Here is a 26431-nt window from a genome sequence, read left to right on the forward strand (position 1 = left end):
AATGGCGACTGGCCAAGTTCTGTCTGCACGGGAAGCGGAAACGGAAGCGAAATGCTGCACATAAGTTGCGAGGCAGGAAGGAAGCGAGCGCACCATTCGCAAAGACTTTCGGGCCATTCCGCAAGAAACCAAACAGATTTCTTGACAAGCTGCTTACTACAGTTCGCACACACATACAAATACATGCATATATGCTGGCTGGCTCGATGCGATATTCCCTCCAGCATAACATATCAAACGAAACTCAAAACAGTGCGAAATGTTTAAGCAAACATAAATACCAATTTCGACCACTCGCATTGCGCCCAATGTGCGCACAGTTAGCTGCTTGATTTGATTATTTCAAGATGGCTGAGCTGCATGATACTCGCTCACAGAAGAGCTGAAGGAATCGATAGCACAGAAATGACAATAGTTATCGATTAGTTGCAATAAGCTCGACAGCAAATTTCAAGGCCTTACCACTTGAAGGTGCTGAGATCGAGGAGTTCACGCAAACAAAGAGATGGACAGACGAGGTGGACCAGAATCCACATGAAAGAGACACCTCACATTGCTCAAGCTAATATACTCTTCCGCTGACTTGAGCGAGCATCATAATTTGATTGATTTTGAAGAATGAATTTCCTATGAAAGATGCTCAGAATAACACTTTATACTTGCATAAACATATGTATGTATGTGTATAATGTGTACATATATATATTTACATGTATGTATGCATATATGTGTAGCTGCAAAGCTCTGGCATTGACAGAAGCTAAAGCAAAATGCAAACTGTGCAAAATTAATTACACTTTTAATTAGTGAATTGTTGTTTCATTGACTTGTGGGCGTGGCACCAGCAGGCAGCGGGTGTTTTATATTTGCAATATTTATAAGGATATATATATATATATATATATACATTTACATACAGTGCCCTGCATGGCATAAAAGGCAAACAAATTGCCTTTAAATAAATAATTAATTATGTCAGCGTATTTAATTTATTTATTTCTGTTCTTTTATTTTTGTAAATTTAATTAAGTGCTTATTTTAACATTATTAAATAATAAATTGCACGAGCTTTCATGGGGAAGATGCTGAGTACTCAAATATTTTTGCTATCAATGAACAAATTGCTCCTGGCTATTTGTAAGTTTTTGAAAGTAGAAACAAATTACAACAAAAATCTTGTTTGAGTTTGACTTTTGAATTGAAATTGAAATTAAAATTAACAAAGTTTTTATGCATACGATTTAAATGTATATGAATTCATTTCAAATTCCATTAAGAATCCCAAAAACAGTTGCCTCGCATTTACCATTTTTTATACCTTGTACACAATGAGAGTGACAATTGAGGGTATATTAGTTTTGTATGTATATTAGAGTGTATGGGCGTGACATATCCCTTGGAGAGGACTACTAACTAGGTGGACCCAGCCAGACCCAACTGGACGTCCCGCTGTCCCACTGTCTGCCCATTCAAATGAGCTTGTCTAGCTCTCCGTATCTATCATGGGTATCTGCTAGTCGTGCACTCCCAGCTAGTGCGCTGTTACTTGCTTTCCCAGCTATTTTTGGCTTATCCATCATAATTGTACTTTACTGTGCTGCCTGTCGCTTCTGTCGTTTCATATTCCTATAAAATATTCGCTCTTAACATGCACGCTTAATTTGTAAACGCAAAAAATTCATAATGTATTGTTTCTTTTTTTTTTTTCTACTTTTTTTTTATTTTTTGTTTTTTTTTTTTTGTTTAGCTTGCTCATTAACGTGTGCCGTAGGCTGATTCCACTGTGCGATTGCCAGCCTTTTTTTACATTTTGTTTCTCCCTTCACTGTGAACTGTTTCCCACCGAGGGCAGTTTAGTGTGTGACTGCCATTTATCAAGGCTCAAATGGTGCCTTTTGTTTGGCACATCAAAGGGTTAAATCTAGCTACCCCTATGCTATAGTGTGTATACATAGGTGTATATAAATTTATATAAATACATATGCACATACACACAGGTGCTTGTGTATGCTTTGCATATGAACAATAATCCTGCGGCTAATCAGTGACATGCGTCGATTAATACTACAGCGAAATAAGGGCTTTCGACTTGAACTCCACTTTTATGCTCGTTCATGAGCGAGGCAGGGTATATTGGTTGCCTGACATGCTCGTCTAGGTGTATGTAAATATGTAGGCTAGAAATTGAGAGCTTTACTTATATGCTATATACATGCTATGCTCACTCGGGGCGTGGCAGCTATGGCTATGGCAGCTACAAAGCCTCTCCATTGGTCCGTACATTGAGCCCTGATTCTAGCATCAGATAGGCCCATACTTGAACAGCTACGTTTATAGGGGCGTAACTAATCAAATAGAGCTCAGCTTGTAGACTAACCTGAGACTTGCCCAGCTATAGCTGCGCATTTCTACAGTCGGTCTCTGCCATAGTCGGCCAAGGGCAATCGAACTATGAACGCGCATTGTGCAGCTGGCTATACCCGATATTCAGGCAAATGGACACAGGCAAGCATGGAAAGCTCATGTCAACTGCCAAGCATTGTAGTGCGGCATATTACAAGCACGTTACAAACCACTTTGTAAGGCCCACGTTACTTGCAGAAGATGTTTACACTGCAAGAAATTGCCAAGTGAGTTGTATTTGAGGCTACTTATAATACATTTAGTGAGTTTGCTTAAGCAAACATTGTAGTACTTTATTATGATTTGTATAGCTTATTAGAAGTGCTCAAGTTACACTGTGCAACAAAAGCCTAATTTCCTTGCCTATTCTGCATATCAGCTGTAAATTTGAATATCTAAAATCAGTTCAATCCATAATATTCCTCTAGAATCGCCTAGCGGTTCATAGAGTTCTGATAATTGCGTAGACAAATATCTCCTGTATTCTCTACAGTTTGTCAAAAAAGTGTCCTTGATACTTTGTAAAACATAAGCAGATTTCTTTGCAATTTCTGTTATACACGTATAACAATTGCTTAACAATTTCGCACAAACAAACTCCGCTCCACTTTAAGGCCGTAAGAATTGGGCTCAAAATGACCAAAGAATTGCCAATATCTTTTGCTGCCTTCCCTAGCTCAAGCAACAGCTGCACTTTGAAGTGGGAGCCTGAGGCGATTTTTTATTAGCTGCAGCCTGCTGACAAATGCCTTCAAATTGTTTGCTTATGTTTTACAGCGGCCCACACTCGAGCAAGCAAAGATATGTGAGTGTGTGAGTGGGTGAGTGTGTGAGTGAGTGTATGTGAGTTTGTGTATTAAAAAAAAAAAAGAAAACCAAAAAGCCATTTTGTTTGACAATCTCGGTCGACTGGGTGACTGGTTGGCCTGGCTTATTCAGCTGTGCCTGTGTACTTTGTCTAACAGGAAACTCCAATATTTTTCCTCTTGCGCCCCAACAATAAACAGCAAAAGAGAATATTGGAGAATTGGCAGAGAAGGCAGAAGGCAAAAGCAAAAGCAAAAGCAGGAGAAGAAAAAAGAATGCAAGGCAAAGGCAAATATTAACTCGAGGCTATTCATTAAGTAGTCTTTTGGCTCATGTGCCCACGATGCGTCGATGTCCCCTGGCCGCTGGCAACATGTCGAGCAGGAGCTGGAGCAGGAGCAGGAGCAGCTGAAGCCTCTTGAAGCCAGGCACTGAAGGGTCTTACTCATGTCTCCAAACTTAATTTCTAATTTCATTTCTCCATTCATTCGTTGTGTCACTTTTCATTTGAAATATTTTTGCCAACTGATTTCGTCTTCTCCTGCTGCTCCTGCTGCTGCTCCTGCTGCTTCTTCTTGCCGTTATTATTATTGTCCTCCTATTATAATGCCTTGTGCTGTGTACAGCTGTTGTCTGGCGGCATTAAAGAGCTTAGTTGTCATTGCTGTCCGCCTTTGGCTGTTTGCTCTGAGCGCCGCTCCTCCTCCTGCTCCTCCATCTCCTGCTCCTGCTCTTTGGCGCGTCTGGCACCCATAAAACGCACCTGATGTGCAAAAATTGCTTAATTGAAACATAAGCCGCTATAATTTGCCAGCATTCGGAGACAAATTATTCAAATTTGTGCTCTGCATATTAAAAGGCACGTCTGCCGTCTAAAACCTGACGATTTCGTCTGCATTTTTAAGTTGATGCGGCAGAAATTCAACAGCTGCCGGCAATTAAACGGACATTTTTGGCCTTTGTTGCCTCAATCGATTTGACGAAGCACAGCTGAACAATTCCAATTCATCGAAAGGCAAGAATTGTCAACGAAATGCACTGAAATTTACCTAATCGAAAGCAGACCAAAGCCATTTTATGTGCTCCTAATATCAGAAAGATATCGGATATTATATTAACTGAGCTGAGTTGTCCCCACAACCTCATTAGAGACTTTCTTGACAGAGTTTGATGCTGGAATTCGTTAAAATGGACGACTTTCATATGCATGAAAGGTTTTTCATATATTTATAAGAATCAAATTTAATACTCAATTTATAAAGTAACTAATTAGTTAAATAGCGCAAGTACAAAATTTATATGTATATGTATGTGTTCAGTCTGATTTAATAAACAAAGTACGCGAGAAATGCTTCAAACAACAAAATTGAGCCACAACTTGTCGTTTCATGATCGAGCTAGAAGAAAGTTTCATCACCTTGTTTGTAAAAAGGTCGGCCCTATATAAAGGCGAGCCTGAATCAGCCCAGCTTCAGTCTTAATTGTGTCTAGCTAGTGCCACCTCCTGCTCCTCAACATCTTCGATTTGTGTTATTAGTTAGTAAGTATAATATAAGTTGAATTATAATCGTTTAATATGGATGATTCTTATATTGACTATTAAATAATTACTATGATAAATGTTGTCTAAGATGATGATCGTTATGTTTATGATCATTGTGCTAATTATAAGTTGCTATGTGAATAGTCTGTATAATATTGAGAAATTAGTTAATGATCATTAGGATTATAGTATGAACTGTCATAAATATCATAATCATAATGTACATGATCATTAAGATTCTAATTGTAAATGACTTTATTGATAAGGTTCGTTATTAAATGATAATGATAATGATGTACATTTACATATATATAATAATGATGTTTGCATGCTTTATTTGATATTTCTACACATAAACATATTGAAAACCCCTTTAAAGACGTTCGCAGCTCTCCTTCCAGTCTAAGCCTGAAGGGATATGCTTACCCCAGCTGATACATCTCGATAAGCAAATGCGAGAGTGGAGCCACTCTGGTTGCTGTTTCAGTTTCAAATTCATTTTCAGCATGTACAGTAAACCCTCCCGAAAGTGTAGCCCGCTTCTGGGCCATCAAAAGGCTGTTGGCCTGTGTAATTCCAGCCCGCTTCGAGTCATAGCCATTGTAATGGCTTCTTGGCCCGGTTTACTTGGCTTGACTTCAGCTGCGTCAAGTTTGTTTCAACTGTTTTGGCTTTCTTTTATTTTTGGCTCAATGTCAAAGGAAATGTTTCGCTGGCGCGTCTAACATAATTATCGGAGTTTTGAAAATGCGCCCGGACGCCGGAATTTTGCGGGTTATCTCCATGAATATTCCCCGCAGCAGTTACATCTCGCCGCCCTCCCCCTTTTCCCACGACGGCTGTTTTTATAATTTCTGTCAAACGTTAAATCACAGCGCATTTCGCCTGCCAAGGGGGCGGCTTTTTATTGTAGCCCGCGTAATTTATATAGCGCCTTTGTCATGAATACGCACGCGTTGCCATCTCCTTGCGATTGTGTTGAGGTAAAAGGTAAAGACTCTGCTCCTGCTGCTGCTCCTGCTGCTGCTGCTGCTGCTGCTGCTTAGCATCTCAATTTGTTATGGGTTGCTAGCTATCTGGAAATTCATTGACAACTGCGCAGCTCTCATTGCGATAAAGAGACACTCGACAGCAGACGCCCCCGCCCACCCCAGCAGCGACCCGTCCCAGGGGGGTGCCTCACTTTAACGCCTTGGCACACTCCGACTCTGACTTCTCTGACTCGGCTAAAGACGCCTCAGACCGCATTAGAGACTCAATTCGAAATTTAAGCGCGATTCTATGAACTCTGCGTGTGTGTGGGCTTCTCGTGTGAAATGCTCAATAAGTAAATTAAGTTTAGTTGAATATTTAATGCAGCTTAGCAGAATAGATTGGTAAGTAAATCCCAGTAAGTCTCTCCTTACGGTTATATCTCTCTGTCTCTCATCGTCTCTGCCCTGCTTTGTCTTAGTTTTCTCTTCAGTCAATTGACTTTATCTTCTCTCCTTTTCTCTCACCTTCTTCATCTTTTCATAAGATGTGCTTTGCTTTTTCTCAGTCTCGTTCTCATTTTCATTCCCCTTCTCATTTTCTTTCTCTTGAACTTGAACTTTGTACTTCTTTTCTCTTCTCTTTCTTTTTATTTGTCTCTCTCCCTTCTTAACTGCTTTATATTCTTCTTTTACCTTCGTTTTTGTCTTTCTAACTTTTGTTATGTTTGCTCATCTATCTCATCTCTCATATTTATTCCATCTCAATTCTTCTCTCATATCTCCTCGCTCTTCTCAGTTCCTCTTCTCGATTTTCTCCTCGCTCCTCTTCCCATCTGTTTATTTTCCCCTCTCTCCTATGGCTCCACCAAATAGCTCGTGTGATGAATATTAAAGCTGCCTTGAAACTAAATCTCTTGAGCAAAAAACTAAATACAAATAGTGAATGTGCCGCAGCAGGAAACTTTTCCAATTTACGGACATACAACGATCCAAGTATTGAGTAAATACAGAAACACACATACATGGTCCAAGCACACGAGATGCACCTGTAGGCACACATACATACATGTATACACATGTGTGTGAGTGTATAAAAATAAATATATTTACGGAAAGTTTCCATTGGCAATCAGACGAATGCTGACCTGAACATGGCTTGGCCTAAAATCGAGCAACAAACTAATCGAAGTAAAATGCTCGTAACGAATGGCTGATTTCTCGAGAGTGCCCAGGGCAGAGCTGCTACTCCTGCTGCTGCTCCTCCTGCTGCTGCTCCTCCTGCTGTTCGACACAAATCCCACAATTCCACAAAGCAGAACAAACTATTGCAAAAGCATACAAAAAACGTTGATATCCCTTCGATTGTTCGCTTGGCCATCAGTTATTTCTATAGATTATCTCTTGGCCACTTAGGCAAAACGTATAATTAGCTCAGGCACAGTCCAAGCTGGGACTCAGACTCAGTCATAGGTATAGCTATGAAAGGGTTTCCCTCAGATTTGGCACCCAACTTTGTGAGCTAATTAAATTGTAAAAATCCGATTTGCATATTGCAATATATTTTGCGTTACATATCTTATGCTCATTCGAGTAGTAAAAGGAGTATATTGGTTTCATAGTAGAGAAGATGAGAACATCGAAAGCAACTAGATCAATTGTAGGGCAAATTTGTATCTCCATTGAAAATATAGCTGCATACATCTCTAAGTATTTCCAGGCTCATATAATCATGTATATCATATATAAACGTCTTCCGAGCCAGACTCGGTTTTCAAGAGCTTTACAGCAAAAAGTGCTCATCTACCTCAAATATATATCTATACCTCTCTTGGGAATATTCCTAATCGAAATGCCATGTCTTCTACAGTTCTCCATAGTTGGGTTAGCTTTGCTATGGGGTTGTCCTCCTCTGCTGATAAACCTTGAAATTTTGTGGCCTTAAGGCCTTAGTCGAATGAGCATTATGCAGTTGCTGAAGCCCAAAATATTTTCTCTTTATTTACTTGGCGTCCTGACTTAAATCATCGTCATTTAAATATTATGAAAAATATGCAGGCAGTTGCCTTTTTTTTATCAGGACATTAGGTTTAGGCCAGATTCAGCATGTTGCGGCTTATAAATGTGGCAAATACTAAGCTCCCAGAGCGGGCAAAGAGGGAAAGAGAACTATTTGGCAGTGTTCCTGGTCATTTTCGGTGTTATTCCAAAGGTTTTTCATATTTGGATTGGCAATTTCATTTAATACTATGGACAACATCAAGTCTCCGCCGTTTCTGTTGTTGCTGTGTACATTTCGGTTCGGGTTGCCGGATCCCGGTTCCGGACTCCGGGTGTCCGCCCGTTTGGCTGTCATTAGAGACGCGACTCTCGCAGCGGCGTGGCAAAGTCGTAAAGTACATTTTTTAATTAGAGTCACGAGTAAAACAAAGCAATTAGAAAGGCTGTCAGAGCAATCCTTTTACATTTCCCTTCTGTCCCCAGAAACAATTTCATAGCACTGCGCCGTATTTTTTAATTTCTCTGCCATGCTTTTTCCCTCTTTTTGTCAAAATTTACGCGCGGCCGTGTGAATTATTAAAACACAAAATAAAAGAACAGCAAATTATGTGAGAAGGAGCAATTAAAGCACCAGCAAACTGACGGGTCAAACCATTTCCAAACCCTTTCACTTAATATGCGAAATGAAAGTGCAACACTTGCTCAGAATTACGCCGGTCACTCAAGATGAGTGATTGTGGACAAAGGTAAGTGTCACGATTGGACGGACACACATACATATATATATTTTGCTAGTTAATTAAGTTACATTAGCTTCAAGTTTCTTTGCTGTCTGCTGTCCGTCCGTGCATACGCCGCACCATCTGTCTGTTTATCTGTCTATCCGTGAGCATGTCTTATCCGTTCGTTCCTTGCTGAATAAGCCTGTCTTTCCGTCTGTTTATCTGTCTGTTCATATAATCGACTAACCGTCTATATGTCTAGCCCTCAATCTGCTTGCCTGTCTCTCCATGTACTCAGCACTCCGTCCGTTCTTGATAGCTAAGCATTTTTAATAAATGGATTTAAAATTCTATAGAGAGTTAATTGATTACGTCAAGAAAGCAACCATACTTTAAAATAACTCCCAAAAAAATTTTTTTTAAGTTTAGCACACATTGATTAACCTACGACAAAGATGTACAACTGTGATTCTGAGTTATAGATGCCTGTACGTAGGATACTGTTGACCGACTGGACTGCTGGACTGTAGAGCAACTCCCATTTCTCAGTTTCGGGCTAGAGTAGAGTGTCGAGTGATTCCTGGTCAGGTAGCTCCTCTGCAGTATATCTGCTATAACTGTATGGAGAATAAAACTTAATTTGGACTCTATAGCAACTCGTAATCAATCAGTATCATATATGACTTTTATCCATCAATTAAGCTATATATGTGTATAGAATAATGTAGAGCATAAAGCACTGATACATTACTAGTCAAGAAATCTCGGCTAAATAGTCATTCCTCATACTGTAGTACATCTTTATTGAGGGTGAGCGTCTGAATAGCTCCTATTCAAGCAATCCTGCCTGGGAGCTCTCATCTCATACTCAGCTATATATGAGTATATGTATTTCCTATAAAGTAACTCCTAGTTAGTTTGTCTAACTCTCTCTTTCTAAATATAATTGTACTCCAGTCCCCATGTGCAGCACTATTACCTAGAGACTCCTTCCTTATATAACATCCTTGTCTATACCTGAAGTATAGTCGACTATGGAGTGCAACTCCTACTTAGGCAGTCTCATCTGGACTGTCTTCCCTTGAATTCCTTTCTACATTAACGATTTTGCATATGCTTGCTATGTCCATTAGTGTCACCGCCTCGCACCCTCTGCCCTAAAATAGAGTAGTCTATGGACAGGAGCACTCGCACTTTTAATAATAAATTTATATGTGTTGGTTCGATGGAAATTGCATGAAGCTGTGCGGGCCAGGTCGAAACAGAGTTGCAAAGTTTTGGACTTGGCCGCAGTTGCGTGGCTTGCAAAAAAAACGAAGTTATTAAGCACAGCGAGGGCTGCCTCCACAGTTTGGTTGCTGTGGGTGTGCGGTTTGCAACTTGTTGTTGTTGTCGTTGTTATTGTTGCTTTTAGTTTATGTTTAGTGCATTTTGGGTGCCAACGCGCGCCAGCAACAACAACAGCAACCATATTGGAGCGCAACACATTGACATTTGCAGGAAGTCGCTTGGCCCTGCCCCTAGACCCGGCCCCACTGAGTTCAAGCAATGCCTGCATGAAGCATGTCGCACACCGCGACGACCATAGCCACCATAGAGCAGAGGAGAGCTCTCCTCCTCCTGCTACTGTTTCAGTTTCAGTTCCAGTTTCAGTTTCAGCTTTTGGCTGCAGCTGCAGCTGCAGCATCCGCCCGTGTTGCAAATTTATTGCGCCTCCACTTGCCACCAGTAAAATATTTGCGGTGTTCACAATTTGCATTTTACTTTTTTCGTATCAAATACTTTGTTTATTTACGAGCTCGGCCATGATTTATCATACAGTTTGGCAGCCCTATGAGTCTTATTAGTCGGAAATACTAAGCCTTAGCATACAGCTAACACACATATAGTTCAAAACACAAGCTGATAATTGCCTCTATATGCTTTGCTTTTAATTCTAGTTAGTTATGGCAGAGGAAAGTTTAATTGGAATTTAGCTCAAACTTGGGAATACACGACTAAGTATACCCGGACTCTAGTCGAGAGAAGCTATGCGGAATATTCTACCTAAGATTTGCATATGGTTTTCAAAATGCAAACAAATAGAGGGAGAGACTAGAAATAGATCTACTCAGCTGTTGCTCTAGATAAAACATTCATATATAGGTCAATTCATTTTCCAGGGTATTCAGGATTCATGTCGGCTTAACAGAAGTAGATAGTTGACTCAAATATGCCTATGGATTAACATAAACTTTCTCTCTGCTAGTCTCTATTCTTTTCACTTACTCCATTTATTTTTCAGAGCATCTGACTGAGGCAGAGACCTACAGAATAGAACTAGATCAGCTCAGCTGTTGATCCAAAACGTAAATACAAATAATGCTAATGGGTTGGACCACGCCTTCTGCTGCTCGCTACACAGATTTCAGCAAAATCATTTGAGTGTATTTTTTCGTTTTCCATTAGGTTGAAGCCCAAATGAAACTAAATAAAATGTATTTATGTTTCAGTTATTGTAGTTTTCCTTCCATTTTCGCAACAGCCATTTGGCTGCCCCAAGGTTTTTCCTTTGCTTCGGCTATAAAAAACATTACAGTAGCTCTCATTCGCAACAGAAATGCGTTTTTGCGAGTGGCCCATACTTCCAAGGACTTAGTTACAGTAAAGGACTCAGTTTTACATTATATATATGTATATATGTATGCGTATATTGTCAAGAGCTTGCTTACTGCAGCTGAGCAGCGACTTTGAACGCACTGAGCAGAATTTATAATATTTTGGCTCGCTCGGACTGTGAGCAAAGTCTGGAGAACTTCAAGCGGAGCCAATTGAAATCGCCTTGCGGAGCAGCACTCGAAACGAGTGCGGATAGCCAAATGGACTCAAACGATGCACGAAAAATTCAACTGTATTGATTTATGACGAAGGTGTGTGTGCGGGAGTGTGTGTGTGTGTGTGTGCGAGCAGTAAAAACTTTGTCCTGCAATACAGAAGGCGAAGGCGATTGCGCTGGCTTGTTCAAAGTTCAATGAAGTATGGAACTACTCGAGTCTCAAGTCTCGAGTCTCCACTCAGAGTGTGGCCACAGCTGGAGGGCGGATCAGGAGCGGCGAGGTAGCGGAAATTGATCAAAGTTGCGTCGCCCATTGGCAGATTGGAAACTTTGTCAAAGTCAAACACAAAGTCACCCGAGCACACGCAGCCGGGCTAGGGTATCTGTAAGCGAGGGCGTCAACTTGTCCAGCATTAGCAGTGCATTAGCTGCTCGCTGCATTATTAATGCCCTCGCATGCTTCTTCGATTAGCCAAGTCCAACCTCAATACTAATTGCGTTGGACTATGTGCTGCGGCACTGTTTCATGGCTCGGCCAATTACTGGACACAGATAAGTTTCAACATGTGCGTGTCTGACTCCGTCTCCGACTCCTGCTTCGGCTTCGACTTCTACTCGTACTACAACAGCCCAACTCGAGCTGCCACTGCGACCCCCTCAACCTGTTGCATGATGACCCAAAGTTAATTACTTTGATTTATTCGTTAATTATTTAGCTGCCGTTGTTGCATGCGTGTTTGCCTGTCACAGATTTCAAATTGCACTTAATTACGATTCCATGTACTTACAAATTAACAAAATTGCTTAGGGAATGAGTGCGCAGGTGTTTCGAGGCAACTACAAATGCTCGACGAGCAATGAGAGCATATATTTAAAAGTGTTTATTGTGACAAAAAGTAGTGTGCGCTCTGCTTGGGCATGCACGACTAGCAGATACCCTGAGGCAGGTTTGAGACTGCCTGAATCAGTCTAGGCCTTTTCTATAAGACGTACACTAACGCCTATATATGTATATGTTGGTAGTGGAGTCATGTTTTGCTACTTATACATCCCTTACTGTGAACAATAGCTTGACTTAACTCTGGTTCTAGTTTTGCGATTTGAATCAAATTTATCAGTAAATGTATTTGATAATCAAATTTGCGTGCATACAAAATTTCAAGACTACAGCTTGGAAATAAAATACTTTTTAGATTTGCAGGAACTTTACTTGAAATATTTAGAAGCTTAAGTTTGCTTTATTTTCCCGTAATTGTATTGAAATAGATATCACAATGGCTTTGTGTGAATTGTTGATGTAATCTTCACACTTTACTGAAATATAGATTACTATCGAAGCATATAGGATTTCAATGTGTACCAGCAGAAGAACATAAGCAACAAGAGGAATATGTATTTAGCGACTTTCTAGAAATTATATATCTGCTCAAATCGTACATGCTTATTACGTACATCACCACATGGCCGTCCAGCGAGTACAGGGTATACAAGTTATGTGTTTTTTCCGCTCTTGATATCTCATTAAAATAATATACCTTTCACATATACGAGTATATGCATATGCACATATATGTGGGGAGAGTAAAAAGTATTTAAGGCCGATATAATCTCAATTAAATGAAATTATAGCCGAGATAATGGCGGCAACAAATTTGCATTGATGAAAACGATAAAATTCTTAATCGCTTTAAATCCGTGGCGGAATTAAGGCAAATGGAACGAAACGAATGAAAAACTGCGAACTATCAAATTGATATTAAATAATTTACAGTACAAAATTTGCATTCGCTTTGTGCTGCAGATGTAGTCGATGCTTGTTACAATTGCCATTAAAGATGCTGGGAACATGTTCTCTCTCTCTCTCTCTCAGTCACGGTCCCTCTCTCTCTGTGTCTCTCTATTGGGGAACATGTCTTTTGAGTTTCCGTTCTCAATATTTACGCTTGGTTTCGGCTGCCGAACTTTATTATTAGAAAAGTTTTAATGTATTTGGCAAAAGCAGAAGAGGAAACAAGGCACGAAAAACCCGAAAAACCCCAACAGAGAACAGAAAACTGAAAACAGGAAAAACATGGTCCGCATCGCAGTAGGCATCTGAAGTGGGAAATCGTATGATTATCGATTGATTGCTCGGAAAACCTTAATTCAATCAAGGTGGCTCGCTCGGAGGTTTTCTCTGCCTGCTGCTGCCGCTGCCCCACTCGGAACGGATGGAATTTGGAAGGCGGCTCAATTCAAGGCCAGTCAAAACGATGTTTATTCATATCGGGTGAGCTTAGGCCGACTACGTATGTATATGTGTGTGCGTATATATCGGTGCATATTTGAATATAGATGCATAGGCATAGAGAACTTAGAACTTAGAATTTAACTTTGTTGCCGTCGAGCTCAACTGAGTTTCGCCTTGGCCTCTGCTGATGTCGCCCTCGTCTCAGTCTCAGTTTCAGTCTCAGTCTCAATCTCAGTCTCCGTCACAGCGGCCGGCTTGGACTTGCGTATGTAGGTCTTGTAATAGAAGTCGAAGAACATGGAGAACATGAAGATGTTCTGTATGAAGCCGACGAAGGCGATCATGACTGGGAACTGGCAGGGATTGCGCACGATGACGAGCAGGAAGTGGAGCGTCAGGTAGCCGAACTGCAGCAGCTGCAGCTGGGTGATGTGACGCTTCCACCAGAGCAGGTGCTTCACGGCGCCCAGCGAGCTGGCGAAGTAGTAGGCGTACATCACGGAGTGCACCAGGAGGTTGATCACGCCCAGAATGGTGCAGTGCGAGCCGGCCAGGAAGGTCATGAACACGGACACGCCGAAGACCATGCCGGCGTGGTGGTAGACGTGCAGGAAGCTCACCTGCGAGTTCTTCTTGCGCAGCACTATGAACACCTGCGAAAGAGGAAGCAAACGTGAGCTATGCGGCGCTCTGCTGACGCCCTAGGCCCAACACTGACCGTGTCGAAGAGATCGAGGTACTTGAGCAGGTAGTAGCCATAGGATCCGTAGATCAGTCTCATCATCTGCGGCGTCGTGTTGTGGTGCTCCACGGGCTGGCAGCTCATGCTGTAGCTGGGCTGCAGCACCGAGTAGTAGAGGCCGTAGACGAACAGCAGCGAGTTGGCCACCACCTGGACGACGTTGTACAGCTGCATCACGAACTTCAGCTCGAAGGGCTCCCGCTTGGCCATCCACTTGGGGCCGAAGTGCAGCACGAAAGCCAGATACGCGGCGATGATCAGCAGCACGCCGACCCAGTTGGTCGTCAGCGGCAGATGGGCGACGCGCGGGTCCTTGTGCTGGTCGTACAGATCCCGCGCCAGGTGATACAGGTGGGTAATCACATTTGGCGCCATCGGACTTACAGGACTCTCTGCAACTGCTACTGCTACTGCTACTGCTTCTTTAACAACTTCTGCTGCTTCTTCTGCTTCTGCTGCTTCTGCTGCTTCTGCTGCTTCTGCTTCTGCTCCTGCTTGAATGACTACACGAAACACCTCAGCGGTTTGCACAGCTCGAAAGTCGATGGTCTTCTGTGGCCAAACAGCGCGGATAGCTCCACGTACTCAGCTGCTGCTCGCTGGGGACGGCTGCGTATGGTAATGACCGCTAAATGAGAATCGCTACCAGCGCCCCATTGACCCCGGAGCTAAATGTTGCCAGCAATGGAATTTCAGCGCTTAACCATTGGCCCCGCCGGCAGCCGAATGACGACAGAACAATGACGCCTTCAATACTATGCGCTAATGCCGATCAATATTTGTCTACAAATTTATTTCGATTCTTGCTGAAACTATTACGAAATGCCGGAATGTATTATATAGCTTATGTGCCAGCTCAGAGAGGTGGAACATGGAGTATACTGGTTTTTGTATACACTCTACATATTTCTTGCGAGAGTGAAGGAATCTTAACCATGATGCGCCCCCATGTGTGAGAGGACCCCTATTATGACCAAGCTGGAGTGTTTTCACAAGTCAGCAGTAGCTTTTAACTGTTGAGTTACTTCACAGTATTTGCCATATGATTAGGCAATAGACCTACCCACTCATATAGTAATATATAAAGTAGCCCACAAAGGCTTTTCTTTATTTTCATCATCTTTTTTATGATTATTTACAGTATTACTTTGGGTTTCTATAGGTTAGCTTTATATATTATATTATCTCTAAATTCTTAAAAATTTTATAAATAAATAAAATGGAGCAATGCTTCTGCTGATTGTTAATAGGCAATTCAAATTTCGGCAAAAGATCAGAAGGCGAGAGTAGAAAGTCGTAATAGTTCAGGAAATTCGTATTACATTAGATATACAATGTATATATATTATAGATATACTATAGGATATTTTAAAATTCAGTTGTAGATTCGTTTCCATTTATCAGAAAGAGAAAATAAAATTCTCTGCTAGTTGCAGTTCTTGTCACATAATTTGTAAATTGGATCCATTGCAATGACTGTCTAAGACTGGAATATTGTACAGTAATAGGTGAGTCATGGCAACCTTGAATTCATCAAATATGAATGCAGAGAAAATCAATTGAATCACTGTGCCGCTCCTCATCAGATAAGCCTACAAGTTGCAGGCTTCCCTCATTGAGGCCTGTCACATTGATAAACTTTGATTTCCTAATCAATTTAGTTGCCATTCGAAGCATGAACGAGTGTTGTATGCATCAGCTGGCCCTGACGGACAGCTCTTGTGCTCTCTGCACGCATCAAAGGACAATTAAGCTCAACTGAACATGGATCAATCTAGATAGGATAGACGACCTTAGCATACGGCCTTGTTGTTGTTGTTGCTGTTGTTGTTGTCCCTAGCACCTTGTTGGGCCAAGGGGAAACATTTGCATTTAGCTGGCAGCTGCCGTTGAGCGGAATATGACAATAAACGAGCTGCAGCAGCTCATTTGCACAAATAAGCCATAACCGCATGACTGTTGGCGGCCATTCGCCATTCGCCATTCGCCGTTCGCCTTACTCCGTTGGTCTTGGAACGTGGCTTGTTGGCAATGTAAAGTGTGCCGCTGGTAGTGTAATAACCATAATGCCAACGTTTATGGCCACAGCAAACAACAAAAATAATAATGGTAATCATTTCGCCGTTCGCCGTTTGCCGTTCGCCGTTCGCCATTTGCCGGAAGTATGCAAATATACGAGACGACTGCGCTGATGATGTCGATGTCGATGGCGATGTCGATGACGATGTCGCTTCAGCTTGGCCAAGGCCTTGAACTGCTTCAAGGATATACGAGTAAATGGTCAGTCCTTGGGCCGTCTTTCCGCAAGCCACCTTGAGCCGTTTCGCCTCTACTCCGTTTGCTCCATAAATGATGCGTTAATGAACGTGCCACACGGCCAACTAAAGCAACTGTCTCTTGCTCTCTCTCTCTCTCTCTCTCTATCACTCACTCTCTCGCTCTCTCTCTCTCTCTGTAATCATGGCTCAGTGAATGAATATAATAATAATCTCTCTTTTGGCAGGAAATGAAGGGAAATTCAACAGGAAACTTTTGTGACGTGCTGCAAACATTTCGTGCCACATAGCAATTCTCTCTGTGATTCCATGTGTTTGTGTGTGTGTGCGAGTGTGTGGATGCCTCTTTGGTGGCATTTCAAATATTTAATTTTTATACACTTTTAGAGCTGGTGTAAAAAACTTATGAGTTTTATGCAAGGTTCGCCTGGTTGGCTAATTTGACCACGTCTAGACTCCAGCTTAACTTGTTTGACTTTGCTCTTTTCACGCATCGAGATTAGTTTTGGTGCTATTGAAATTAGAGAGGTGCTCTACTTTCTACTACTAACCATCAATTTCATAAAGTATCTTTAAATCTTCCGTGTCATTTACTGATGACTACAAAAGCAGCAAAACCAATTCAGCTGAGCTCCGGAAAGCACATTAGGGAATGTCACATATTTTCAGTATATTTCAGAGCATTACCGCTCGAATTTTCTTTTTAAATTTCTTATCACAAAATTTAGCAACTTCAATTTTTAATATTGCCAGCTCAAGCTTTTATCAATCTGCTCTCCAGCTCCTGCTGCTGCTCTATCTATAGCTCCTCACCTATCCACAGTTCGTTTAGCTGCTTCGTCTCTCCACCTGCATCTATCGCACTTGAATGTATTGTATTGCTATCAGCATATTACTTTCAATGGGCGTGTTAATTAGCTCACGCTGCAGTCCGCCTGCAAGACAATTGCCAACAACTCCTGCCTCCCCCTACCCCTCTACCTCTCCCTCTCACTCTCCCTCACCCACTCTCAACGGTTTGAACAGTTGCTGCAACAGTTGCGACTATCGCCAAAAGGCAATAAAAACGCTTTCGTGCTGTCGTCATTACACAGCCATTTGCATTTGCATTTCAAGAATGTAAGCGTAAACGTAACTGTAACTCTGCAGCTGTTGCTAATTATTACCGTGATAATGACTTCAGCAGCGCCAAGGCGAAGTTAAATGCCAGAAAACTGCAGAGATTTTCCATGTGCTTTCGGCAATTGCCAATTGCCATTGATTTTTGCCTCAGACGGAATTTTATAAAAAATCTCTTTGTATTTTCTGTAGCATATTTTTAGGTACCAACTAACGAGGCATGCAGAGTACTCACTGCAGTGCCGAAACATTTCGCTCTCTTTGTGCTCGTCGCTACAAAGGAGCTTGGCCCTGAGACAGCTTAGCTCATTGAATGGAAGGGAAATGAGTCGTGAACGTGCTTCAAAAGGTGACTTGAAAGGAAAAATGTTGCTATAGACGGATGTGCACGACTTTGAAATACCCGAGTGCAGCATTGATTTCTTTAAATATATTAGCTAAGGTTAAGTGAAAATGTGTTTGGATATCAACTGATTTCAGTATTTAGGGAAAATTGGAATCAGAAGTAGAGTGTTTCTCTGGTTTGTACTTTAGGGAATCTCAATATCAATGTATTTGATTTAGATACTTCAGTCCTAATCTACGATCATGCGAGATATGCTATGTTTGGTGTATATCGATATTTATCGATATCATAATATATGTCATTTATCGATTAGTTACTAAGAAAACACGAGCTCTCAAAGACTAGCTTGACTATAAGGTGGATGAGGTCAAATACACTGCTCAGGTAGACGGACAGACAGATGAGTAAAAAAAAAAACTAGTATACAATATGGATATACTTATATAGTGAAACAGGCAAAAAGACAAGTCCAGGGATAAAGTTTAAGAATTCTGGATTTGGACAGTCCCGCTTCTACCTGTTACACTCTACATACAGCTATATACAGGGTATTTACTGTGCTATGATTTTGAATAATTATGTCCACAGACCGTCAGAAGACGATCTACACACCCACTCAACCAATTAATCGTTGAGTTGAAGAACTTGAGCTAAATTTCAATTTGAAATAAATTTAGTTTGCTTTGTGAATCACCTTCACAGATATATGTACATCAATACCTATGTATCTCTCTAGTTCTATAAGAAAAGACACCCACACAGCTGGCACCGTTCGAAATTTATATAGCCTACTATTAATTCGAAATCAATCAGATTTATTTCGCTATCGCGCACAGGACACAAGAAGCCAAATCCCTGGAACTGCCACCAGGCACGAGGGCAGTAATAGAAACGATTTCGTAAAAATATGACAAACAATCAAATCGCATTCGTGAAAAGCCGCAACAGAACATGCCAGCTGAGCCAGAGATTTGTTGCCCAGCTCCAGCTACAGCTACAGCTACATCTACAGAGCTGGAACCGGCCTAGTCAACAGCCCAAGTGCTGGGCGTTGTCTGTTGTTGTTGTTTGTTAGTTAATGGTGATGGAGGCGCGGTTGGCGTGAAGTAGGAAAAATAGCTGCAACAGCAGCGGCAGCTGGAGCAAGAGGAAGAGAAAGAGGAAGAGAAAGAGGATGAGGATGAGGATGAGGAAGAGAAAGAGAGCCAGAGTTGTAGGACTGATGAAAATTTATTGCTGCCAACATACCCAAAGGGATTCGCAAATATAATACTACAACCACAGCGGGGCGTAGCCCAGCATTTGGACGGATGAGCGCGCGAACAGATGGCAAGCAGGCGTCGACGTCGACGCCGACGTTGGCAGCGACAGCGACAGCAACAGCGACAGCGACAGCCACAGCAACTGCGACAGCAACAGCAACAGAAGGCAGGCAAGGCAACTGCATATAAACACGTACAACATGTCATGCAGTTTGCCTGCTCCCTGCTCGCTGGATCTGAATCTCTATATATGTATTTATATGGACTATGCGCTCGTTGCTATGCTAACATGTTTCTCATGAATGTGTATGTGTGTGTGTGTGTGTGTGTGCCTGGAATGTGTGTTGCAGGGGCGTGCGTATGGCAAAAAACTAAATTTATGAAAAAATTTTACAAAAGCAAAACATATAAAATGCGGTTTCGCAGCGTAAAAAAACTGCAGAAAAATCTGTACAAACAAGAATACTGCGAGGCCATAGTGAACGAATAGCAAATACCCTGTGAAGGTTTTTCTATCTCCTATATCAGCATCTTTAGATATTATGAGAGATTCCGACTGCTAATTGCTATACATATGGATATATGGATATAGGCTGAGTTAGCTCTGTTTATGGAGAAGGAAAGTTGATTATATTTTCAGGGTAGATATATAAGAGACAAATAGGCTGTGCTCTCGAAACTTTAATTTGATCTTACTCACTTTGACCTAGAATGTCTAATGGATCTGAATGGAAATGGAAATATTGCCTAACTGTGCACAGATCACAGAAGTCTATATATATTTTTAGAGAGCGCTAGCTTATATAGTTTTCAAGGTACACTGCAAAATCAGCTCAAATTTTCTATTATTTATGAATATTACAAGATTCCGTTTACATATTAAAAGAATAATTTATAATTGCCATGCGTTTAGTGTATAAGCAGATATACATCAAATTTCAAGCCAGTAGCTACTGCAGTTTTCGAGATGTGTGAATTCTATTATGCAGCATCATAACTCATTCTGCTGTTCTTCTAGCCTCTTGCATTCAGTGCATACCCACTTCACTCATTTCACAAAGGGCATACAAAATAGATGTATACATATACAAGTGTGTATGACAGCTAGAACATGCCTGTAGAGGTTCATCCTCTCACCTCGACTCACTCGCTCATCCAATCTCGGGCAGTGTTGCTGTACATCGTGCTCAGCATACACGAGCGCCCGAGCACGCACTCTTCATGTTTTGTTATGAAAATTTAAGTGAAATCACTTAAAATGCCAAACAAAACTATCAAAGGGGCGGGCCCACCAGGCGGAAGGGTAAAAGAGAGAGCGAGAGAGACAGAGAGTGGAGGAGTCTTCTTCCTCAGGCAGCTCTACGTGTGATGCAATTCACTATTATTTGCAATAACACAACAGTATAAACTATTGTCAGCTGATGTGTGCTAAGTGCTTCTCTGCTGCGACTGCTGCGAAACCTGACTGCGAAAATGGGTCAGGTCCACGAATGTGTGGCACAAATCTCATAGATGCTAAGGACTTTTCAGCTAATGCTGTTTGGCTGCTCGATGAGCAATCCAACTACGCAATGGAGGCCATGCCGCCAATTTGCAGCGGAAGTTCGAGCGAGTGCCCCCACTCTATACACACACACACACACATACATATATATATATATTTGACGTTGTCAATAGCTACGTTTTATTGCCTTGTCCTTTACACTCAAGAACAATAGAGAACTTTCGCAATGGGCGCGACTCTCACGCTCACGCAGCTAGCTCAAAAATTTATGATCAGTGACAAAAGCACATTTCCACCTGTGATATACCTTTACAGCTACTGCTGCTGCTGCTGCTGCTGTTCACTTGTTTTCCCTCCCTCTTCATCTCTCTGTGTACGTCTATTATTGTTGTGTGTTTTGGTGTTTTTTCTTTGCTTTTTTTTTTCGTCGCAGCGTACACGCCTTTTCAGTGCCATTGTTACGGACACGCCTCCCGCCTACAGGTTGACGAAACAGCAAAAAAAACCAACGTTGGCAATTCCAGGCTGCTCCACGCATCGATGGTCCTTTTATGCGCTTCGCAGTTTTCACATATTTCTCTCTTTTTTCGTGTGTGATACTCGCTCGAGGAGTGAGGCGGGGTATATAGGTTTTCGGGGTAAAAATTGAAAGTTTTAGAGAATAAATAGATTGGCTTAAAATTGAATATTGGATATTGAAATATAACAGCTGGGGGCGTGGCAAATGGACAGCAGCTTAGACACCAAAGAAGATGGGCATTTGGAATTTTTATGATAAGCGAGGCATAATAGGTTTATAGTATAGATTGGAAGCATGTCTTAAGAGCTTGGGAAGAGTCTCACAGTTCAGCTGCCCTCTAGATGCATTCAAGAGTTTTAAAAATAGATCCACGTATGCTAGATGTGCTAACGAGTATTACGCAATCAGTTAGGCCCCATCGTCTAGCATGGCCTTTACTTGTTTTGTTTTACGCGCGTTCGCCTTGGATTTCAGCGATAATGGAGACAAATGTTGGGCTCTTAAATTTATCGATTGGTCGGTCGGTTTTTGTAGAAGTTGCTAAGGCAAAAAATATGGCCCTGGCATGTGAATTTGTTTTTATAGCCAAAGTCAGGTGGGCTGGTGGGCGGGTGGACTGGGCGGCCAGATTTAATGCTTAAAGTCGCACACCTGAACTTTCAATTTATTTTGTGTTTTCCATTGCCTAATAGAAGAAAAGCAAAGTCGTCGCCCAAGATAAACTTGCGGCCAAGATAAGCCAAACTATTTGCGCAATGTAACCAGCATTTCCCATCCCGGCGTAGTTTCAAGAATTCGCAATTTTGCGACTGGCAGGCCCGGCCGGGCCGGGCCGGACCGGACCGGATGCTCTGTCTGCGTCTGGTCCACGTCCACAGGCTCTGGTGCCGTTATAAACTTTCAAATTGAAAGTTCATCGCATTTTGGCAGCTGTTCCCTTTCGCAGCTGGCAGGCAAATTTGTTGAAACATTTGTTAGGTTTCATCAGAGATTTTTAAATTTCTGCTCGCCTTTCCTTAACGCCATTTTTCGGCCAGAGCTTTGCATTGTGTGCGCTTAAGCGAAGTTTTAATGTTTTTTCACGCTTACTCAGCTCAGCCACTGCGGTTCGGTTCAGAGCGGTTTGCCAGCGATTAGGGCAACGTGCTCAAGGGCCACGCCACACGGATTTAGTTAGCATTTAAATATGCTCACGATAGCTCCACGAAATGCGTGCTCGCGCATTTTCTATTATGCAGAAACATAAATGCAACTAGCCTGGCCCGAATGTGGCTCGAGCGGAAAAAAACGTGGTGAACTTCTCAATGATGGACTGTGAAATACCCGGTAGGTGGGATTAGTGTTTGGTGTTTAAATAGAAGCAGTTACAAGTTAATACATAAACTAATGTAGATTACAAAAATTTTTATAATTAGAAAACATTATGTGTAAATTATGCGAAATTGTAAACTTGTTTCGAAATATACCAAACTATGATATACCCGGCATTTTACTTAAGAAGCGGCTGTATATAAATATTTTAAGAATCCGATATATCAAAGTCAATTTTATATAAATTACATTTCTTATTATCGTTCTTCAGATTTGAAGGACTCTAAAATAACGATATGTTATCTTAGTATTGTATATTTATATAAATGAATATTTAAAGTTTTATAGATATAGACACTATGAGATATTCCATATATTGAATTTCACATTCATATACAAGGAATTATTAAGGAACATAGATATAATATAAAATCGTATAAGAGGCTTGCCCTGTAACCTCATATGAATGAACTCTTATATAAATTAAATTAAATATAAATTAAATAATAGCATATAAATATATACATATAATATCAATATCCTTATCTCATATTCTCCCTCTCGCTCTCTCTCTCGTCTCACTCACTGTCTTAGCTAGATGGTCTGTCTTAGAGCGATGGTTAATTAAAGGTCAACAGTGAAGCTCTCGTTTTATTTTATAAATTTGTTGATATTAATATTGATTTCACAAATGCAAAGAAATTTAGCACATATTTTTAAATGAACTTAAATTGAATAGCTATAAGCGAAAGCTTTCAAGCCAAGGAAATTACACATTGAAATCAGGAAATTAAAATTTTGAAATGCGCACCAGAGAAAGCAAATTGCATAGGCAAACGAACGAGATTGTTGCATGAAAGACTTAAAAGTTTTCACAAAAAGAGGAAGAACTATATAATTTGATTTAAAAAAATATATATATACTAATATACATAGCTCAATTGATATAAGCTGATCTTATGTTAAAAGAAAATTTAAATGATATACAGCTTATTATTTACTAAGTTGTGCAACTTCTAATTTCTCCTTTTCATTGCACAAATTTACAGGGTATAGTTGATGCAGTGTTGTTGAAACATGAATATAAAAAAAAGTATTTATATTTATATATATGAACTTGTACACGTTAAATGCATAAGCTCTGGCACGGGGCTGGCATCACTTCCAGTTGCCTAACTTCACCTAAAATGCCAGCGGCCACTCATGCTTTTAGTGGCATGGAGCAGCTTTTGTTCAACCAACGCAGGGGTAGAGTGAGCGAGAGGGAGAGTAGGTGTGGGAGAGAGAGAGAGAGAGTTAGGGAGATGGCACGTTTGTGTCTGCTTACCTCGATTCGAAATGGCAGCATCGGCATAGCAATGCGCGTGTAGCAACCATGCCAGGCTAATTACAATCAAAATGGAACAATTCATTTTGCGGGGGCGTCGGCTCGTTGAGGAAGTCGCTAAATTCCCGCGACGTATGCTACGTAAAATGATTCTCATTGTTTTGCCTTTGCCAGTGCTAAACGCATACGCAGACGCAGTCGCTGTCGCAGTCGCAGTCGCAGTCGCAGTCGCTGCCTTTGGTTGTAATTGCTTGAAGTGGTCTCGCGTTGTGTCAACTGTAATTGATATGGTTTTTAAAATTCTCTTGCGCTGTGCTCTGGCTGCTCTCTTCTCTCTGATTTTTTAAAGTCCTCACATAATTTTTTCACTCAACTTAATTTGTCTATGGGAAATGGTTCTTTATGTTCACAATTTTAGATTCAAAAAGTCTTGAAATTATCTGAAAATAGACGACATATATACATGCTTATTAATTGAAAACATATAAATTTATATACATATGAAATATATATTGCCCAAGAATCTCATCACGTTTATCGAGCGGGCTTATTTACGCAGCAAAGGCTGGTTTTTTAATAATCCCTGGAGTGCAAACTTAAAGAGAACTTAGAACTTAAGAAGCATGTGCAGCCCATATTGGGGGATGTAAAAAGCCTAACGGGGATGAGGGTCAAAGTAAACGAAACTTTAACAGTAAAGCTCATAGTCAAATAACGAATTGCTCTTAAGGACATACTCATGTATGCACACACGACCCCTACCAGGGTCCGCCCAGCTCTGCCCAGCTCTACTCTGCTCTGCTGTCATATTTAAAGACAAAGTTTTACATAATTTAATGAGTTTGCCTTTTGTAATGGGCAAGCAGCAGGACCAAAAGCTGGCCACTGCATGTGTGACCCTTGGCTGTGGGTAAGCCCAAGAAAAATAAGCAAACAAAAAAGTTCAAATTATTTCATTATCACTTTCGAGCAGGGCAAAAAACAACAGAGACTCGAAAAAAGTAAACGACGAAAGCAACTAAGAGTGCGCTTGCAGCATGTGCCTGACCTGAAGATACCCTGTCCGAAATGTCTACCTGTGTGTGTGTGAGTACAATGAGAAGCTGGTCCACACATACAAAGTTTTCTTCTCACACACACATTACACAAGCAATGTTAAGGAGACAGCGTTAGGTATGTAAAGTAAAGGTATGTATAGTAGACTGATTGAACTTTGGATCTAGCCGTACAATCTTAATGAAATTTTCGGTACATACCTATAGCATTTAACTATACTCATGTCTCAAATCTTTACTCTCCAGCTCTTGTATTTCTCGAGATAAAAAATACCTCACGAACAGAGCTATATAGTGGCATGCCAACATAGCTATATCAATGCATCCCACATATATATATGGTAAATGCTTGCTCACTGATATCGCCCTTTTCCATCAGTGGCTATAGCGTTTGCACAAACCCATTATACCCCATTTATCCATTTTCTATGAGTACAGGGTATAACAATTGCTTTAAAGCTATAAAATTCGCTTCTTTTTTTGGGGAACTTGAGCTGAGAGCTGCGGGCGAGACGCGACTGCTCATAAAAAATAAAGTTATAAATTTAGATTAGTCCGTGCCGAGCAGAGCCGATAGAGTCGAAGGAACAAAACAGTCTAGAGGCAACAGTCCACAGTGTACGGTCTATGACGGGGCCGGGCCCCTTGCAGTTGGCAAACCCATTAAAGTCACTGCGCTTGTGTTTAAGAGTACGTCATGTATATAATTATCTATCGTATTCATTATTGCCATGGATAGCCAGAGGCGGCGCAAGGTTCTCTCTCGTTGCTGCCCCGCTCCATGTCCTGGAGGAGCAATAAAATATTTGTATCTATTTCGTACGTTGCACAGCTCTGAAGCGAGGTGCTGCCATACACACACACACACACACACACACACACACACATTCGTATATGTATATGTCTGTATCTGTGCTAGCCATGTAATTACTCAAAATGATGTAAGGTATTTTATAGGAACGGAGGTCAGCAGGAAGTTGGAAGCTTTTATATGTCAGGACTCGGTCTTCTGCTGGCCGAAAAAGCTTTTATCACGTGGTGCTAAAGAGTCATAAACAAAACCGTCCAGTCTGCCATATAAAGAGGCAACGCAGCGGGAGACTCTACAAATAGCCAGCATCCATTGTCCATTGGCCATTGTCATCTTAGACGGTTCAGCATTAGGCCACGTTGCTGTTGGCCAAGGCTATCAGTTTTATGGTTGCATGGCCTACAGACTTATATACCCTTTACTACACCTATGTGAATGGGTAAAATGGGGTATATTGGTTTGGTCGATACTCATTCTCATTCTATTCAAGAGTCTTTCACTGTCTTTCATTAAGAAATCGTTCTTAAGACTGTGGTTCCGTATGCGTAGATCTCGAGAACTATAAAAGCTAGAGACTTCAATTTTGAAACAATTCTTCCTGTATACTTTACGCTAGATAGATCTTGGATTTTCTTTCGATATCTCAAGGCACTTTTATTGTATCGA

At 41.2% G+C, this 26431-nt stretch overlaps 2 protein-coding genes across 2 annotated transcripts in view; both read right to left on the reverse strand.

Annotated features, from left to right (window-relative positions):
* The window catches only part of LOC6575389 (opioid-binding protein/cell adhesion molecule homolog), a 62746-nt gene that overhangs the window by 21997 nt on the left and 14318 nt on the right, over positions 1–26431 (reverse strand). Inside the window, exon 2 of the mRNA XM_002001365.4 lies at positions 23900–24339. Within this exon, the coding sequence (XP_002001401.2) occupies positions 23900–24056 (157 nt within the window). The 5' untranslated portion in view covers positions 24057–24339. The remainder of the gene's footprint in view (positions 1–23899; positions 24340–26431) is intronic.
* Positions 13496–14795, reverse strand: LOC26528392 (elongation of very long chain fatty acids protein). The gene is made up of 2 exons (XM_015167972.3): positions 14211–14795; positions 13496–14145 (listed from the first exon to the last, which is right to left on the reverse strand). The coding sequence occupies exons 1-2, from the start codon at positions 14607–14609 to the stop codon at positions 13651–13653; spliced, it is 894 nt and encodes a 297-aa protein (XP_015023458.1). The 5' UTR covers positions 14610–14795; the 3' UTR covers positions 13496–13650.

This window comes from Drosophila mojavensis, unplaced genomic scaffold (genome assembly GCF_018153725.1).
Source record: "Drosophila mojavensis isolate 15081-1352.22 unplaced genomic scaffold, ASM1815372v1 contig_231, whole genome shotgun sequence".
Taxonomy (NCBI): domain Eukaryota; kingdom Metazoa; phylum Arthropoda; class Insecta; order Diptera; family Drosophilidae; genus Drosophila; species Drosophila mojavensis.